The sequence below is a fragment of the Odocoileus virginianus genome, unplaced genomic scaffold (assembly GCF_023699985.2).
Source record: "Odocoileus virginianus isolate 20LAN1187 ecotype Illinois unplaced genomic scaffold, Ovbor_1.2 Unplaced_Contig_1, whole genome shotgun sequence".
In the NCBI taxonomy this organism is placed as follows: Eukaryota; Metazoa; Chordata; class Mammalia; order Artiodactyla; family Cervidae; genus Odocoileus; species Odocoileus virginianus.
Window position 1 is genome coordinate 5,010,516 of NW_027224318.1, and position 18,609 is coordinate 5,029,124.

The 18,609-nt window shown below is 46.0% G+C and overlaps 1 protein-coding gene across 10 annotated transcripts in view; it reads right to left on the reverse strand.

Moving 5' to 3' along the window:
• The window catches only part of FHL1 (four and a half LIM domains 1), a 56,592-nt gene that overhangs the window by 1,645 nt on the left and 36,338 nt on the right, over positions 1 to 18,609 (reverse strand). For 5 of the 10 annotated variants that reach the window (XM_070463277.1, XM_070463280.1, XM_070463278.1 and 2 more), the window contains exons 3-7: positions 2,732 to 2,913; positions 2,403 to 2,577; positions 1,626 to 1,795; positions 1,011 to 1,197; positions 238 to 437 (exon numbers count right to left, since the gene is read on the reverse strand). In XM_070463277.1, the coding sequence (XP_070319378.1) occupies positions 238 to 437; positions 1,011 to 1,197; positions 1,626 to 1,795; positions 2,403 to 2,577; positions 2,732 to 2,887 (888 nt within the window). In that variant the 5' untranslated portion in view covers positions 2,888 to 2,913. Of the gene's footprint in view, positions 1 to 237; positions 438 to 1,010; positions 1,198 to 1,625; positions 1,796 to 2,402; positions 2,578 to 2,731; positions 2,914 to 4,095; positions 4,349 to 10,173; positions 10,283 to 18,609 lie in introns of those variants that run through there. The other 5 variants (XM_020897091.2, XM_070463283.1, XM_070463282.1 and 2 more) reach the window with 5 other exon arrangements.

The following is an 18,609-nucleotide window of genomic DNA, read 5'->3' on the forward strand; positions in this document are numbered from 1 at the left end:
CTGGCCCCCCGCTCCACCACGCACTGTCCCCCACGCTGCCGGGACCTGAGAAAATGCCAGAGCTCCGCCGAGGCACCCCTGCTCTCCAGAACCCACATCCCCAGCCACCTCCATCGCCCTGTGACTGACGCGCACCGACCTCCCAGCACAACCAGTTTCTTTGATTTAGGTCAGGGCCATGGCATCAAAGTGGCCACCAGGAGGCAAACTTGGGCTGTTTGTGGGGTGTGCACTTACCGGGCCTCGAGGAGCTGCTAAGCTTCGATTTTTTCTATAAAGAACCACCACCCACGAGGGACAAGTCCTCTCTCCACCCGGATGCCTGCCCCGGAGGTTGGCGCTGGGAAACAGGGTGAGAGGCAAGCGTTTCCCGTGGCACACTGGGGGCTTCCTAGCTTTAGAGACTGGGTGGCTCACTCTTGACACAGTCCTTTTCCCTGAGGATGGCAAAAGTCTTCTCAAATGTACATTTCAAGGCTCCCCGGGAGACGGGAAAATTGGAGGCGGGGGGAGAGGGCCCAGGGCACGTGGACCGCGGCCGCGAGATGAGGAATGAAGTGATTAGCTCGGCTCCTGATCGCAAAAGAACTGCCCACCAGCACCTCTGAGCTAGCCTTCCGCTACGGGGGGTGGTCTCATCCCAGCTTCTCGCTGTCCGGCCTCCCCCCTACCCCCCTCCCCCACCCAAGCCCACCGTGCTCCTCTCCCCCACCCCTCCCCCCAGTATCCCCCCCTGTGCAGTGCCTGCCCGTGGCCGTGGGTCTCAGGCTCGTGATCTCCAGCAGCGGCGTAAGTTAGTCGGCAGTAGTCAGAAGTGTTCTGTGTTGCAAAGGCTAACCTGGCCTGGGGGAGAATCCAAACTACTTGGGGGCCTTCGGGACCACAATGGCAGGGGGAGAAGGGCATTCTTTGGGGCCTTTGTGGATGAAACCGACGACGTAGGAAAATGAGAGATGGTTACCATGCGCAAAACCTAGCCTGGCAGACTTAGCAAGGACTCTTTAGCCTACCAGTGATTGGGTTCTTGCATCCAGCACACTTCTTGGCCACAAAGTTCTTGTAGCAATCCACGCAGTAATACTGGTCCTCCACAGCGGTGAAACGCTGCCCAGCCAGCTTCTTAGAGCAGGTAACACACACAAAGCACTCGGCATGCCAGGGCTGATCCTGGTAAGTGATTCCTCCAGATGTGATGGCCTAGACCAGGGAGTGTAGCACCGGATTCAGATTCAACAACCATTAGGTTGAATGCCTACTACGTGCCAGGCACTGTGCTGGGCGCTCTGGTCTACAGTATCTCATTAAATCACCACAACGGCCATGGGAGGCAGGTGCTATTATTATCCCCCAGTTACAGATGAAGACACTGAGGCTCAGAGAAGATGAGTCCCTGTGCAAGGTTACTACATAGCAACTGGGTGCAGGAGGCCGGCCTCCAGAGCCAGTGTGCCCTTGAACAGCCTGCCTTGGCCTGGGCGCTGCTTTCTACTACCACAGTCTCCTCATCTGTAAAACGAGAATGATAATTCCTACGTCACAGGGCTGTCGTGAGGATGGAATGGGATAGTGTGTGTGCAAGTGCTCTGCAAACTGTCAAACACTGCTAGAACTCCCTTGACACGTACCTTGTTGCACTTCACGCAGTGCTTGGCAAACTTGGTCTCGTGGCAAGTCACGCAGTAGAAGTCCTCCCCTTTAGGGAAGAAGCTTCCTGTCCCGATGACTTGCTTGCAGTTGCTGCAGGTGAAGCAGTCTTTGTGCCAGACAGTGCCCTTGTACTCCACGTTCTGATCTCCTGTGGGGTGGGGGGAAGCAAAGGGGTAGCCACTGGCAGTGCCCTGCAGGGGGCTGCATCCGCTCAGGGTGCCACCTGGGCCCTCCAGAGTGGATGGGATGCAGGCCCTGCAGTGCTTGGGCCCCATGCTTCCATTCACCTACCCACGGGAGTTCTCCACCACGTCCTCCATGTAGTCATGCCCACCCAGACTCTGTCAGGAAGGGAACCCCGGCCGCGGTGATTTAGGGTCAGATGCCTGAATCCCCACTCCCCCACCCCCATGGCTTTTGTGGATGCAGAGATGCAATGTGACCCAGAAGTACACCCTAAGGAAGAAGCATGCTTCGATCACTTACTATCCCAAATGAGAAAGCGCTACATACTTTTCACTTCCTTCTCTTGCCACAGACAGTTCTCTCCAGTGTTCTTTTAGCTGCCAGGTGTGTGCGTGTGTGCAAGCATATATGTGTACACATATATTCAGGTATATATATGCGTGCATATATACGCTGAACTCCAGCGGCGGCTCCCCGCGGCTCCAGCCCCATCCCCGCAAGCAACCCCTCGCCACGTCTGCCCTCAGGGCCTCCTCCCTGGCTGCCCCGGGGCTGAGTGTGGCTGGTACCTGCTACGATGGGCTTGAAGCAGCCCTTGCACTTGGGGTTGTCCTCCCGAGTGGTGCACTTGTTGCACAGGATCTTGTTGTCCTTGGCCACGAAGGTCTCACTGGCCAAGGGCTGGAGGCACTTGGAGCAGCGGAAGCAGGTGTCGTGCCAGTAGCGGTTCTTGTAGTGCACCTCCTGGGAACCGAGCGGTGGCCGGGCACGGTGAGCAAGACCTCCCCACAACGACCACACAGTCCCCCCGCCTCCCTGCCCAGAGCCCAAGTACAAGGGCCAGGGCCCCATCCACATCCCCCGGCCCCTCCCGCCCGCCCCCCACAGCCGCCACTACCTTGGAGTCGGCGCCGATGGGCTTGCGGCACTCCACACACGTGTTGGCGCAGAACTTGTCGAAGCACTTGAGGCAGCAGTGGTGGCCGTCCTTCTGCACGTACTTCTTCCCCTGCAGGTTGTCCCTGCAGTAGTGGCAGTCGAACTTCTCAGCCATGGTGCCTACTTTATAGCTGGAAGGACCTGTGAGGGGCGAACAGGAGGGACAAAGAGCCAAGGGTTAGGCTGGAGTGTGCCTGAGGGGCTCCAGGGAGGCCGCCCTGGGACCCAGGCAACAGGCACCTCACCAAGACACCCGAGACAAAAGCATCCTGCTATGAGTCCCTGGCACCCTGAAGCGGTGGGGTGCGGGGGGCGGTTGGTAAGCGAGGGCAGGGCTGGGATGGGGCAGACTGGAGAGGGGAGGCTGGTCTACACCAAAGGACATGCTGCTCTGGGTCGAGTCAGCAGGTGGCAGCTCGTGCGCTCCCCCTTCACAGGAAGGAGGTGCCCAGACCCTCACTAGAGACCCAACCAGGAACCCCGCTACCCTCCCCGACTTTCTCAGGACCGAGAGTATCGTCTGGAGGCCCCGCTCTCCTCCTAGCTGCAAAGTTCAGTTCATCTGAACAAAAACTTACTGCTGACTCTGGACCATTGCTAGGCATGGAAGCAATACTTAGTCATTTATTTTAAATGTCTGCATTTATTTTAAACCTGCCAGAGCACTTTTTAATCCCTACAAAGATCCTAAAGAATTATTACAAGATACTTTACTAGCTTTCGAAGCCCAAGCATTCAGGCAAAAGAGAACTTATTAAAATGGCACTCTCCATAGGTACCAGCCAGTTTGGCAATTGAAAACTATTTGTCACAGTGACGTTTGGTTTTGAGATGAGCCAAAATCAAATTCCCCTTTGTTAGAGCATCTGAAGATCAATATGGTTAATAACCTATATGATTTAGAACATTTGCTTTTTTTAAAAAAATTGCAACTGTAAAGTATAATATGGGCAAAAAATGACTTTTAAAAGGTTATAAGTTGATTATTCCAAGAACCCCTTCCACTTTGTTCCTATGAACAACTCCCCTTGCCCCCTCCCCACCCCAAAGTCACAGCCCATAAAAATCACTGAATCCTGCTACTTAAAAGGTAACAAATGTGAGTTTCTATTAGCTCCCAACTTTTGAAAGCATATGCTAATTTCTTCCTCTCTCCCTGAAAAAGAAATTTACACTGCTAAATAGACAATGATTATTTAATTTGCCCAGGAAACACAAAAACAGACACTATTTTCTCCAGCTACCCACAAACATGGTTATTATGTGAGCAAACATCCCAGGAGTAATTTAGAGAGAAAGGAGGGAAGAGGAACGAGCACTTGCCTGGTACTCACCGTAGCTCTTCCGCTAACTGAACAGCCCCGGACTCCAACTCTGGGTCCCATTCCCAGTTTCTTTTTTTTTTTTTTTAATACAAACACATGTCCACGTTGTTTGGATCCTGTTGCCGCAGGCAACCAAACAGCAGAGTGAGCTAAGGAAACCACACCCTGTGTCTGAGCAGCGCCAGGGAAGGCGGTGAACTCTCACTCAGAACCAGCAGCCTCCAGACAAGGGCGGGTGCTCGCCTCCCCCACCCCCCACCGACCCCATCAAGTTTCAGCTCCCACAGACAGACCCTCCTCTCCAGACACCGACAACTGAAGACAAGGAATGACATTCTTCTGTGAAGACAGGGGCTTGGGACAGTTGTGTCACAGTTCAGAGATTTGAGACCCGAGAAAAGTTCTTACTGGTACTTTGCCCCCAAAAGAAAACTGGGGTGCCCCCGCCATAAGTGGGTTAGAAAAGAAAAGCAGAGCTGCGATGAAGCCAGGTCTATCTCCTTGAACTACAGACTGCGTACTTAAGGGAGCTTTTAAACTGTCTTCAGCCCCTGTGTACATGGGCCAGAGTGCCTGTCACAGGGATAGAATGTTGACAATCACTCTCCTTAATTCATTCTTGTTGGCCTTTCACATGCCACATAAAATCTTTGTCTTATTAGCGTTTCCATATTGAAATTGTACACTCAACAAAGATTTACTTTCTTGTTAAGAGCTTCATAGAGAAACCAAATAAATCTCCAGTAACAGTAAGTGCCAGGAAATTAAATTATCAAGTGGCTCCTAAATGCCATTTGGCAGGAAATCAGAATTTGTAAGATTAGACAGCGCTGGCTTCCTGTGTGGCTAGTAACCATGGCGGATTTAGTCCTTCACAGACTATCTTCTTGGACCATATTTGAAGATCCCTCCTTCTCTCTTACCAAAGTCTACAGAAGTCTGAACCCAACTCATTTTAATATATATCATTCTCTTTTGATATTGTCCAAAATAGAAATGGATTCTAATATTTCTATCCCAGAGTACCATACATAGACCCAGTATTTCTGAGTCCTAGCTTTATGGTAAAAATACAGATATTCATGTCATACCAAAAAAGACTACCAGAAAACACAGTGAATTCTATGTAGAGGTTTTTGAGAGAAGGAAAACCACTGTGGTCCACAGTACCATAAGATCTTACCTGCCAAACCCTTCCCAGCTTAAAACTACATACTTTCAAATAACTATTTTACCAATGCCAAGTTCTTCACTGGTTAATTTTCATAGTTCTGGAACATGACTTGCTCAGAGTTTCTAGGCACCCAATGAACTAACTAATTCATAATCCATGACTCAGCAATGAACACAGCAGAAGAAGGGTATGTTGAAAACAGACTCTGCCAACGAAACTGTTCACACCTACAGTACACGGTTGTAAACCAAGCAGAAGGAAAATCCAGTGGATCAACCCCTGGTTAATGGTACCACTAAGGAAAGTCTGACCACTTGGTGTTTTTGAATCCCTGCTATAGGCATTACTTTTTCTTTCTGTAGGATGAAAAGTCCAGGGTTATTTCCTATGTTCCACCACAGTATACATAAACCCAGAGAGTGTATCCAGATGGAGTGACAGATTTCAAAGGGCATACCCTTTTAGAACAATTTCCACAGCTGACTTGAGCCCTTTTCATGTGTGTGGAAACACTTATTTGTTAAGATAAAATAGGCACTTCTAGGAATGCGGGCTTTATTGCCTAATACATAAATAGGCTGGAAATACTTGAAGCATGTTAACAATGTCGATGTCAAATTCATGAACTTTAGTACTTTTCTGCAATAAATCCAAATAAGTTGAAGTTGGGCAACCTGAATGAGCTTACCTCGTGTTATTCTAACTTTATGATTATTTGGTCAAAAACTATTTCAAACCTTTATGCAGAATACTTAGGTAGAAGTTGGGGTAATACATTCCTGCTGCAGAAATAGTTGCCAAAACAGAACTCTGAAAAAAATATGGATAATGTGCACAAGAGCAAAATATTGTTACTACTTGTCATCAAATAGATTAACAACTCTAAGAAAATGGCTTATAAATGACAATGCTGAGACAGACAGAAGTTCCTAAAAGACAGCAAACACTCTGATCTGTGGGCTCCACCAAAATGACCCACCGTGAAGATCTGACTTCAATGAGAGAAAATCTCTACACTTTCCTTTTTTCCCCTTTGCTAGAAATAAGAGAATAGAGGGAAAAAATGGTGAAGATGGCATTTTAATCTCTGCTTTAATCTTAGTGAATGACATCCACTTAGGCGTTTAGCTCTTAGGGAACAATTTTCTACCTCCTTAGCAATTTCTAAGTACGTGAAACACAAAACCTTTTAACCTTCCAAAATTTCCAGATCTCTCTGCCTTGGCCTATTGCTGTTATCAGGAAAGGGCAGGTCATCAATCAAAAGATGAAACACTGGATACATAACATTAGAACGATCCTTCCCTTCAAGGTTGCCAGTCCCTGTCCAGAACATGTGTGCCCCGGGGGAGATCTCTGACTAATCTCACTCCACAGTGCGGCCCTCACTCCTGTGTCCTAGTGAGGTTCCTCCATCACACGAAAGTTTGCAAGTACACTAGCAGCCCTGGGCGACGTGGGTCCCACAGTTCGTGCCTAGGGATTGACAGGTGGAGGTGGGTTATCACTGTTCGCTTTTAAAACCTCTTTTATTAAAAACATTTAATAACAACTATTTCTGTTTTAGAACATCAGGGGACTGCTCATGGGACTCTAAGGTGCTGATGTCTAGGTGACAGTCCTTTATAGACTTAGCCACTTGGAATGCAGCTGGAAATGTGACTAGGTGATTAAATTTTAGTATTTATTCCAAGATGGTAGCCTGACTTTCTCACTATGCCTGCTTCAAAAGACACATCATTTTTCACTTAATAAACAAGCTTCCTCTTTCAGAAAATTCCTGAACTATATCCAACAGGCTAAGAGGGCCCTATATAAACCTCAGTATCTCAATAAAAAGTTTTGGCTTTCAATTTAATCATGTACACATACAAGAAAGACAACATTACACAACATTTGTTTACTATAAACCTCTCATTAGAGAAGATACAATTTGTATTTAATAATCTTGTTTCTGTTTTATACATATTCTCTCAGGGACTTCTTGCTAATCTTCATTTTCCTCCTCCTGCCCAAGTTGCTCACAATAAGAATATCTAAGGAAAAAGTGAATATTATGACTAGGTAGCATTTTTCTAACTATGTGCTTTCCATGAGTGGCATAATGTACAGTATAAACAATGAACAGCAACTCAAATGGGAAAAAAATGTAGGTTATTTCTGGTCTGTTAATTGCTAAGTCCAACATACCAGGACATTAGTCACTCCATGTATAAATGCTGGGTTCTAAAGAAAGTGTAGACTGCTTTCCTGAGAACATTCAGCAGAGCAAAGCCTCAGCTGATGAAAGGGAGGCTTATGCAGCAGCCACACCCGCACACCTGGAGATGCCACCCCACATGGGGGGCTCATGAGTCACCACTGAAAAGCGGGCTTTCAGAGAATTTCACAGAAAATTAGAAAGTCATTTTTGCCCTACAAACAGACCTTGTTCAGGAGGCTTCCAAAATGCCTGCAATTTCTCTTTCGGCTCATTGGTCACAGGTAACCCAGTTTAGATGACACCTGGGATCAGGAGGGGGCTATGTAGAGATGACCCAATGAAACATTCCGTGCCCCTGAACTTCCCCTGGGCAGATCCTCTCCCAGAACTGCTCTGTTCTGACAGAGAGCTTTTCTGAACGTTGCACACAATATGTGCAGCACGTTCTGCCTTTCACACCAGAGAGAAAGGCCCGCTGACCTGGCAGCCAACAGAACGTGTGTTTTCCGTTTCTCTAGTTGTGGCAAAGTAGCAAGTGGTCATTTGGTAGTCATTGAAAGTACAAAACATTCAGTTTTACCCTTGAACAAGGTTTCTGCTGCTGCTGCTAAGTCACTTCAGTCATGTCCGACTCTGTGCAACCCCACAGACGGCAGCCCACCAGGCTCCCCCATCCCTGGGATTCTCCAGGCAAGAACACTGGAGTGGGTTGCCATTTCCTTCTCCAGTGCATGAAAGTGAAAAGTGAAAGTGAAGTCGCTCAGTCGTGTCTGACTCCTAGCGACCCCACGGACTGCAGCCTACCAGGCTCCTCCATCCATGGGATTTTCCAGGCCAGAGTACTGGAGTGGGGTGCCATTGCCTTCTCCAGGTTTCTGACTACCACTTTTCTGTGATTTCCGGAAGCCAGTCCACTGGGTCTTCTCCCCTTGCCCACTGTCCCCTTTACATTCTGGCCTGGAGAGAGAGCTACATGATTTTACTGCCCTCCCATCTGCCCCATCCTCAACTTTAAAAGCCGGGGTGGGGCGGGGGGAAGGAATGAAATCGGCAGAACTTTGCAAACGGTAAGTATTCAATACAAAAGCATCAGTTCTTGTCCTTGAAAGGTCCCCTCAGTATGTGGATGGTCCCTAAAAATGGATTATGACCCATCCAGTCAGCAGAGCCTCTACTCCGTCCCCACAGAGTCCTTCACAGGGCACTAGGGGGCTTCTTTCTGTGAGCACTTCTTTCTCAACTGCTTTCATGGACCTATGAACCTAATGCAACAGAAGATGAGTTCTGATTAACATCAACTATTAAAATAGTTCCTGATTTCAAAAATCATCTAGACGGTGTCAGTAGTTTGTCTAGTCAGTCAGAGCCTTCAGATTTACATAAAAGTAATGTCAGGATTTGGTGCCATTTAAAAACTCAAGGTTAGGTGTGTTATAAACGTGTCACCTTTGAAATATATTTCCCTATTCTGTCATTTAATTGGTAAGTAAAACAGGGAGTTACTCTACCAGTTAACACACGTTCAAGGTCCATTGGAACAACTGCTACAACTGGCTAGTTTGTCTACACGCAAAGAAAGTGTATGCTGGCGGATTACCACAATCTCAGGCGTGTGGTGCCATGTTTGCAAAGTGGCTCCTGAGGGTGGGGGGAAAAACAGACTGCTCTTGAACACTTGGGAACAAGGAAGACATTGCATACTGATTCACTAAAGCAGTGCATTCCATTATAGTGTATTTGTTTTAAAATACCAGAAGTTTAAAAGTTTTTCCATTGTTTAAATATTGACAGTCAATTACAAGTTTTCAAAAACATTTTTTTCCAAAAGACTGCCACTGATAATTACTTTGGCTCTTAATCTGAAAGCTGGGAGATGGCACGAAGTGTCTGGTTGCTAAGAAAGGGAACTGTTACTTAGGCAGAAGGCAACAGAAACACAGCGACATTTCTGGCTTTGTAGGAGAGAGGCAGCAGGCTAACTCCAGAAAACTGGGCTTTCTGGGGGAAACTGGCCATCCTTCAGGCCTTTGGCCCTATCTTGGGAGTCTTGTCCATGGCCAAAGGGCTTTCTCAATGTCAGGAAAAATCTCATGGTAATGATAATGATGCTCCAGAGGTTCGGAAGTTTTGACCCCTTTTCTGATGAGAACAATTAATAATCTATGTGTCATATCAAAAGTATCATAGCTGTTTTTTCAGGAAAACTCAAAACACAGCTCAGAAAAGGAGAAGGTATGGTTAAGTCAGTATAGACTTTCTTAGTTATAAATCTTCCTCCTTCCAGCTCCGTATTTGATTGACCTTTTCCAAATACTTTAAATTCGATTTATAGCACTGTCAAGATGAAGATTTGTATATTATAAATAACAATAAAAAAATCCTAATAACAAAGAAAATCTCTTCCCTTACACAGTCTCCTCCAGCTTCATAAGATGTCCTGGAAACTGTACGATATAGTAGTATATTTATATATTAAAAAATAAACAACTCAAACTGATGATTTCACTTGAGTAAGAATAATCTTTTGTTGTGGAAACAGCAGTTGAAGAAGGCACGGACAGAACAGAGATGAGTTAGACTTATTTACTATTTAGACAAGACTAAAATAATTTCATCGAAAGTATCTTTCAGACCAATGATGGATTCAGTGCCTTAATAAAACTGTGCTTGCTAGAAAATAAAGAATATGAAGCTTTTACCTGAGTGTCTATGGGAAGCCATGGCTCAGAGACCAAGTTCAGGCTGGAGCAGCACCTACGCCAGTCTTCCCTCGAGCCCAGCTGATAAGGCTGCGGCTCAGTTGTGAACATACATTTAAGGGGAAGTGGCTAACACAAAAATAACCAAGAGCAGATGGCCCACCCCTCCCCAGAGATCACAACCTTAATCCCACTAGAAAATTCTTAACCATTTTAGGTGATCCAAGGGAGAAGAATAGGACCCAGTAAAAATACCAAACACTACATATAAATACCTGTGGGGCTACTCAGCATCCAAATTAGCTCCAGAGCCAGAAAGGCCACATAGAAAGTGATCCCTGTACCGGAATAAAATTTGGACTCAGCCCTGGCATACCTTAACGCTGAGCCACCCTCATTAATCCACTTTATATGCCTAAAGAGCTTGCATTTGGTCTTCTGGAGAGGTTTTGTGCTGTTAATGATAAAAGTAACTATAAGAGATAAACTTAGGCTACCAGTGTAATTAAAAGGGATTAGACATGAAGAATATACAGATAAAGGGCATTATCTCTGTCCTCCTTGGTCTGCACCAGAGATCAGCAGGATACTGAAGAGGGCAATTCTAGCCACGTATCTCCTTAGTGTCAGCGTGGGGCAGGAGGGAGCGGCATACACGCATATATACCTACTATGGACACCAAGGAAAAGACACTGTCCCATAAACAAAATCTCTTGCTTTTCACTGTCAGGGACAGTAAAAGTAGAAATAGGGACAAAGACATGGCATCCTAACATGCTCTAATGGCTTCAAAGGCTATCCGCTGGCTGGAGGCTGGTCATTGGGATGGAGCTCCAGGAGGAGCCGAGGTCCTAAGGACGGTCTGTGAGTCCGTCCCCCACCTCTGTCCTGACCCTTCTCTGGCCTCATCCCTGCCCCCCTCAGCCTCACGCCCTCCAGACACACCTCACCTCAGGTCCCCCCAGCCATTCCCTCAGCACAGAGCCTCTCATGGCTGCTCCTCGCTTCCTTTAAGGCTTTGCTCCAAGGCACTTTTGCAGTGCCATCTTCTTTGGCCACCCTGTTTAAAACAGCAACCATGCTCCCCACCCCACTCTCCATACTCTCTTCCCCAATTTGCTCCGCATGAAAGATGTGTGTTGAAAAAGTGAATTTAAAGACATGAGAAGCATTAATCAAGACACATATGAAACGGAGATGTAGTCCCACCTGGATTCCTAAAAAGTGGCCTTGGCCACTGAAGTTTAAGAAAAGGAGACAACCTTCACTCTGGGTCATGCCATGTCTCATCTAGTGCTTGTCACTGGTTTCACTCTATTCATGCATCCCCCCTTCCGCCCCACAGGCCAAAGGGCCAGGGTCATGCTTTACTTGGCTTCCTATTCCCCGATCCCACAGGTAAGCAATACATGCTTCATGACGAATAAACCAATGGGTTTTGTGGTTCTTATGGGAAGATCCCCTGGAGAAGGAAATGGCAACCCACTCCAGTACTCTTGCCTGGAAAATTCCATGGACTGAGAAGCCTGGTGGGCTACAGTCCATGGGGTTGCAAAGAGTCAGACACGATTGAGCGACTTCACTTCACTATGCTCTTCAAATATTTAAAGAGAAGTTTTTCTAAAAGTTAACAAAAACTACCAATAATTCCTAGTTGGCTGTCGAATGACATAACAATAAAGTCCCAGATGGTACAGGCAGATGTATTACACATTAGTGTAAAAAAAAAAAAAAAAAAAAAAGCCTGGGGAAAGAGGGGAAGTGACATTGCCCTCCCGCCATGCCTCCACAGCCTCCTTCTTATCTCAGCTGATTGCATTCTGGCAGGGAGACTGGGCAGGCTGAACTATGCCGCACCCGTAATACAAACTCAAACTTTTCACTCAGAGGAAATGTTCTTATTTTATCAGATGATTAACCTTTACTAACCCTAAATTTTCAATTTTAGTGAGGTGTATTTTTAGGTAAAGCTAAGGTATTTTTAAATGTCTGTCTGGCTTGCTCTGAACAATAAGCTCAGTGACCCAGACACTGGGCCCCCAGGACCTTGAGCAAGAAGAGTAATTCCTTTATCCACCTGGTCCTCATCAAAGGTGGCAACACAATACAGACAGACCAAGAGCCATATAAAATAAGCAAATACACCTAAATCTCTTTTGCCTGAAACACAAGAGAAAACACAGAAGCAAGAGAACTGCTTTCTGAACATTCATTAATTAGTCAACTCAACAAGCCAGAGTGAGCTGGGAACTGGGGCAATGACAACAGCATTATGTCACAGTTTACACCAAGAAGGTGAACTCTGCCTTAAAAAATTCATGAGGTATGACCACCATCTGCTTTGACATCTGTCCCCACTTCCCATGTCCTCAAGTCACAAAGCTACAACTTTCACAAAACCAAAACATAGAAGGCCTTTTGCTGAGTGAAAATCAATTTCTCAGTAAGAAGAACAGGTGGTTCAGTGGTTCAGAAACCTTGACAGTTACTCAGCGTCTGAGCCACCTTTGTTACATATTAACAGCATGATGTGTGCCAACATCCTTAACAATCACTGCAGTGTTTACAAAGCACCTTCATGAACTGTTGGTGGAGCTGGTTGGTGTTTGATGAACAAATCTCTTTAGCATCTGAAGGCCATGTTTCAGGCCTTTCAGCCTCTCCTGCTCCAGCAAACATCAGGATGATTTTTTGGTGAGTGTTGGGCATCACAATGTCTAAGTCTCCTCTCACAGGAGAACCCAAGAACCATTTCAGGTTAGCTACACACTCCTGTCATCCAACCACTCTTCATTTACATTTAAACTACTTTTGGCTCCAGCTGTAGATAACACCACCCCATCCATTCGTTGATTTTATAACACTTCCTGAACACATGTCTCACTGTGCAGTGCAAGATATTTTGCTGGTCACAAAGAATGAGGGACAGCCCTTCCTTTGCAGTGTACCAAGATCAACATACAGATGACTAGCAGGCAAGGCATGGCGCGCTGAGTACAAGACAGATGGAAAAGTGGTATCAAGATTTATCACAGTCAGAGATCACATCGGGTTCAGGGGACTGGACAAGGCTAGATGGCTGTGATGATATGTGCCCTGGTCCCTGAAGAATGGGGGAGACTGCAGCGCTCAGAGCAGGGGAGGGGGCATTCCAAGAAAGGGGACAGTGTGAGCAAAGGTATGAGAAGAGTGAGGCCAGCTCCAGAGGCAGGATGCAGTCCAGAGTGGGCGGGAGCGTATAGACAAGGCAGCCATAGTACACACCGCCTCACTTCCTCACTCACTCACTCCAGAAGCAGGGAGGGGCTCTGACAGGGAACGGTGGTTCCCCCCTGAGATGTCAGGAGGATGACCTTCATGAAGGCACCCTGGGCAGTGGGCGTGGAGAGGAGAGCTGAAAGGGACACTGGCACAGGACTGAAAGGACAGCTTAGGTGCATTGGATGGGGAGAGGCCACCGCCCTGCTGAGGTCATTCATGATTCTGGGTGATCAGGGAATCAATGGGGCGCTTGGGAGGCAGAGGCAGTGTGGGGAAGAGTGGAGCTTTATAACAAGGTTCTTCTGAGATGTCAACAACTGAGCCCCTTTAATGGGATCCCACATGTCAAGCTGAGAGAGAAATAGGGATGAGGGTAAGGTCAGGTGGAATCACGTTCATGAGGATTCTCACCCTGCAATCAAACCTCAGAATCTCTACCTCACAAACAACTCTGGGAGGATCAAACTTCCAAAGTTCAAAGGGGTGCAACCTAAGAGTCAAACATGGCGAATTCAGTGACCCAGTTGGCCCACACCTTGGGAGTTCGTCACTCATGGCTTGGCTTGTGATGATCCTTCTCCCTTTACCATAGTTTTTTTTTTCATTTATTTTTATTAGTTGGAGGCTAATTACTTTACAATATTGTAGTGGTTTTTGTCATACATTGACATGAATCAGCCATGGATTTACATGTATTCCCCATCCATCGGAAAACTTACTCCGGTTTAGTTACTTGGCCGTGAGTCCAGCCAGAGACAACAGGCTAATAACAGCCTGAAATGGAGTATTTGTGAACCTATCGCTATTTTCACCTTAATTTTTCTCTTCCATTCTTCTTCTCCCCATGCCTGCTACTAACACATTAATACACTGCAAGTTTTAACTTTGTCAGGCTCCCCAGTCCCTCCGCCAACAATTTTCCCGAGCGACTCCAACCGCGAGATTAAGGCACCCAGTCATGCACTGAGACGTGGTGTGATTCAATGTTGCGCTCTCCAGAGTATTTCTTGTCCTATGTGCTCTTGCCAGAAAAAGGCCAGGACAACTTCTGCCATCTCATGTTCCTGTCAATCTTTAGGGTGAGAAGAGTACTTTTTCTTACTGACAAGCCAAATTTTGCAAAGTCACTGCTTAAGTGTCACAACCGGTCAAAGAATAAAACAAGGGGACCCCAGAACCATACAAGGGGCAATTATATCAGGTAAGATCCAAATGAAAGCAAACCTGGAATTTTTCCTCCCCAAAGGGGAAGCTTTCGCTCAAGAAAGGGTGGCTGTCAAAGGGGAAGATCTGTTATAAGTGAGATAAAATACATGGAACAGAAGACCCTGGCACTAGCAGAGTACGTTGAAAATGTTCATTCACTCCCGTGAAGGCCTGTTCATTTCACAATTCACCAGGGCTCAGAAAATTTCCATGAAAGACTCACAGATCAAGCATTTCAACACGTGCCATGGCCTCTGCCATTTGATTTTTTAAAATGTCACTCCATGATTAGTAACAGTTTTAAATGTTTCCTGTCCCCAAAGTCTGCCCCTTCCCATACTGCTCCTACACTCTCACCAAGATGTAGGAACTATCCTAACCACATCCCAGAGATGTTTCTGTGGCCTTCTAACCAGAAAACATCATCAGGACAACAGTGAAGAAATTACTTTCAAAGTGAGCCACTATGATGATCTCAGATTTAAATATATATATTTGAAGTGTCATTTAAAAGAGGAAATAAAGAGGAAGTGAGAAAAATCAGAAAGAGTTTTAGAAGGAAATCTAGAATACAAACACAGCATTTTGATCAGAGGAAAATGAACACTTCATGAAACTGAGAAGCTCGTAAGGACAAATCTTTGTCATATTTTAGGTGTTAAAATTCTCTTCCAGTCTATTTCTACCAGCCACTTGTGATATATCTGTTTTAGTTCCATGTTGCCATGTGCCATGACTCAAAACACCCTTTCAATCATGCTAAGTCCTGGCATTTACCAAGCCCCCACCTGTTATGGACATTTCAAGCCTCTGATAGATGCTTGAGAGCTAAACATTCCATGAACCTGGCCTATAATTTAGCCAGCTGATTAATATATATAACAGGAAAGAACAGCAAATCAAATAAGCTTCCAACTTCTTACTCTTACCTCTGCTACCTGGGACCAGAGGTATGATCACACCTGCTTCAGGGTGTGATATCTTCACTAGTAACATACAACCTGTCTTCAGGCATCAAAGGACTGGAATAACTGCATCCCTTCATTATGCATCGGTGCTTTCAACTCTCAAACGGGGAAGCCCCACAATTCAGGGTCAAAGTTGCAAACACGAGTGATTCTCTGGAGTTGGTCATGGTGCCCAGAAGTGAGTGTGAGAGCACAGGGGCAGGACAGGCTTCCAGCCATGATCTGAGCATCACTCAGGAAGTTTAGAGTGTGTCAGGCAGTAGGGCCAAATGGGGTTCTAGAAGACTGAAAGCCTCACTTGGCGGCCAGCACACAAAGAGAATGATGGTGACACGAGGTCCAGCCAACACAGCCTGAGAAGGAGTCCACAGCTAGAGTGGCAGAAGCCACCACAGGTCACACACTCGGGAAGCCTCCATCGCGTTTACCTCAAACCCCAAACCTCATTAGTTTTCCAGTGGTATGTTAATCAAAGAGAACAAGCATATGAATACAGACTGAATGTAAACAAGACCAGGCTGTCAGAGGCAGGAAAACCCAAACGAATGGTGATGGCGATCACTGAACTCAATGGGACTCGGATGAAATGGTTCAGACCACACCATAACTATTTTGGAAGGTTTCCACAAAAGAAAATCAAGTCTTAATTTTATATGAGATTGTTTGAGCAAATAACATTGTTCTAAGACAGACAACATAGAATTTGCCCTGAGTTTAATATGGGGTTATGTTTTTTAAAGTTTCAAAGGAATACAGCATAGTAGCTAAGAGCATGGGCTGTGGAGCCAGAATGTCTACAATTGACTCTTGCCTCCTCCACTTAGTGGTTGTGTGCGAGCACGTATTAGCTAACTTCTCTGTGAGTCTGCTCATCTTTAAAATGGGGATAACAAGAGTACCTAACCTTAACAGGGCTGTCATGCAAAATGAAACAGTAAATACTGGCAACATTTAGAACAGTGGTTAGGACACAGCAAGTACAACCTATTTTTATTTATTCAATTTCACTCTAAAAATACGGATGTTCCAAGAAGCAGATTCCTGCAAAAGAGGAATGTATCTTCAATTCACAGGGGATATGTGGAAAAAAAGATAAGAGCTCAGGATCTTGGCCAAGAGCCCAGCTGCAAGGATTCTGGACCCGAGAATGACTGAGGCCACCAAGAGCAATTCTGAAAGTCTTAGGAATTCAGAGGAATCAGTCTCTGGCAGCAGGACCGTCCAGGGGGAGAACTGTCCCTCCCATGTTTTCAAGGAGGTTTACAGATGACAGAGCCCTATGGAGATTGAAACTCTGCTCTTTCGATCCTCTAGTGAAAAGACACGACCCGCTAGATCTAGGTCCCCTGCTCAGTCTCGGGCTGGGGAAGGATCTTCCCCATGTCCCACCTACATGTAAGGGCCTAGTGAGCCCAGTGGATGATCAGACCTTCCTACATGATCAAAAAGTCCTTGCTTTGATGAGGCGAATTAATGAGATATGCCCCCTGTGGCTCACATCTCTGATCTTCAGTTTGCTTATGAAGATGAACAAGAGGAGGCTGCCTGTACTCCAAGAACCACAGCTTAGTTTTGGATCATGTGAGTTCATTCAGAATGAATGCCAAAGACACGCATCTGAAGACATGGTCTTCTTAAGCCACTTACAAGACGAGGTAAGGCTGCTTGTGGGGAGACTTCGCTTGAGTGAGTACACTCAGGCCGAAGGTCTCAGAAGTGGCAGAGCTGAGACTGCACTGTCTTAACCCATCCCTGAGCCAGGATAGACTGTGGTCACCCTGCTGTGCCCAACCCAAGATGAGCTCAAGTGTAAGCACCTGGAGTGGGGAAGACTGACAGGAGACTTCTCTGACCAACCCATGGAGAGGCTGATGCTGCGATGGCGATGGCCCAGCACCTATGAACACTTGGTGACTAGGGGAAGAGAGGTCACACTGTCAGGTCCACCAATCTCACCCCAGAGCCCCAAAGCTAAGCCCCTCCTATTAGAAAGGGCTCCTCAAACCCTGTGGCTCAACATGGCCCAGAGAACCCAAGAAGTGGTGGCTCAGTGGCTCACTGGGGAGGCAGGCTAGGGGCAGGGGTTGCTCTGAGGCCAGCTGTGAGGAGAGGAAGGGCAGACTTCTCCAAAGATTCTGAGGCTTCTTTGAAACCTCCCATCCCTTTCTTAGCGGCAGGGAGTGGGGAATGCCTGCAGCCACCATTTCTCAATCCCATATAACTGAAAATCCTTTAGTAATTTTGCTTAAAATTCTATCAACCAGGACTTCATCGGGGTTAACAATGCTCCACTAGAAAACAGAAAGATCACTGGTGGGTATTAGTGAAAGTAGCTAAGGATATGAAGTTTTTCAGTGTTATCAGCAATGCTACATAAAATATTTTACAACAGAAAGATTTCTTTGGTGGAAACTTCAAAGTTTCTTGCTTTATATGTTCACAGTGACTCAAAGTTTCCACGTTTATGACTTCACCAAGTTGTTTTTTATTTTATTTACTGAGATACTATTTATGCAGCATAAAATTAATCATTTTAAAAGTGTACACTTCAGTGGGTTTTAGTATGTTCATAAAGTGGTGCAACCATTACCCTTATCTAATTCCAGAACATTTTTATCACCCCCTATTCCCTCTCTTCCCAGCCCCTGGCAACCACTAATCTACTTTCTGTTTCTGGGAATTTGGCTATTTGGATATTTTCATATAAATGGAGTCATACGATGTATGACCAAAAATTTTGTGGCTGCCTTCTTTCACTTAGCATGTTTTCAAGGTTCATCCATGTTGTAGCATGTATCAGTACTTCATTCCTTTTTATGCTGAATAATACCCCATTGTCTGGATATCCTACAGCCTGTTTATTCATTCTTTCACCAGTTGATGGACATGAACTGCTTCTACTTTGTAGCTATTATGAATAATACTGCTGTGAACATTGTTTTTGCATGTGGATTTATTTTCCTTTTTAATACATATTGAGACAAAAAGGTAGAAGAGAGG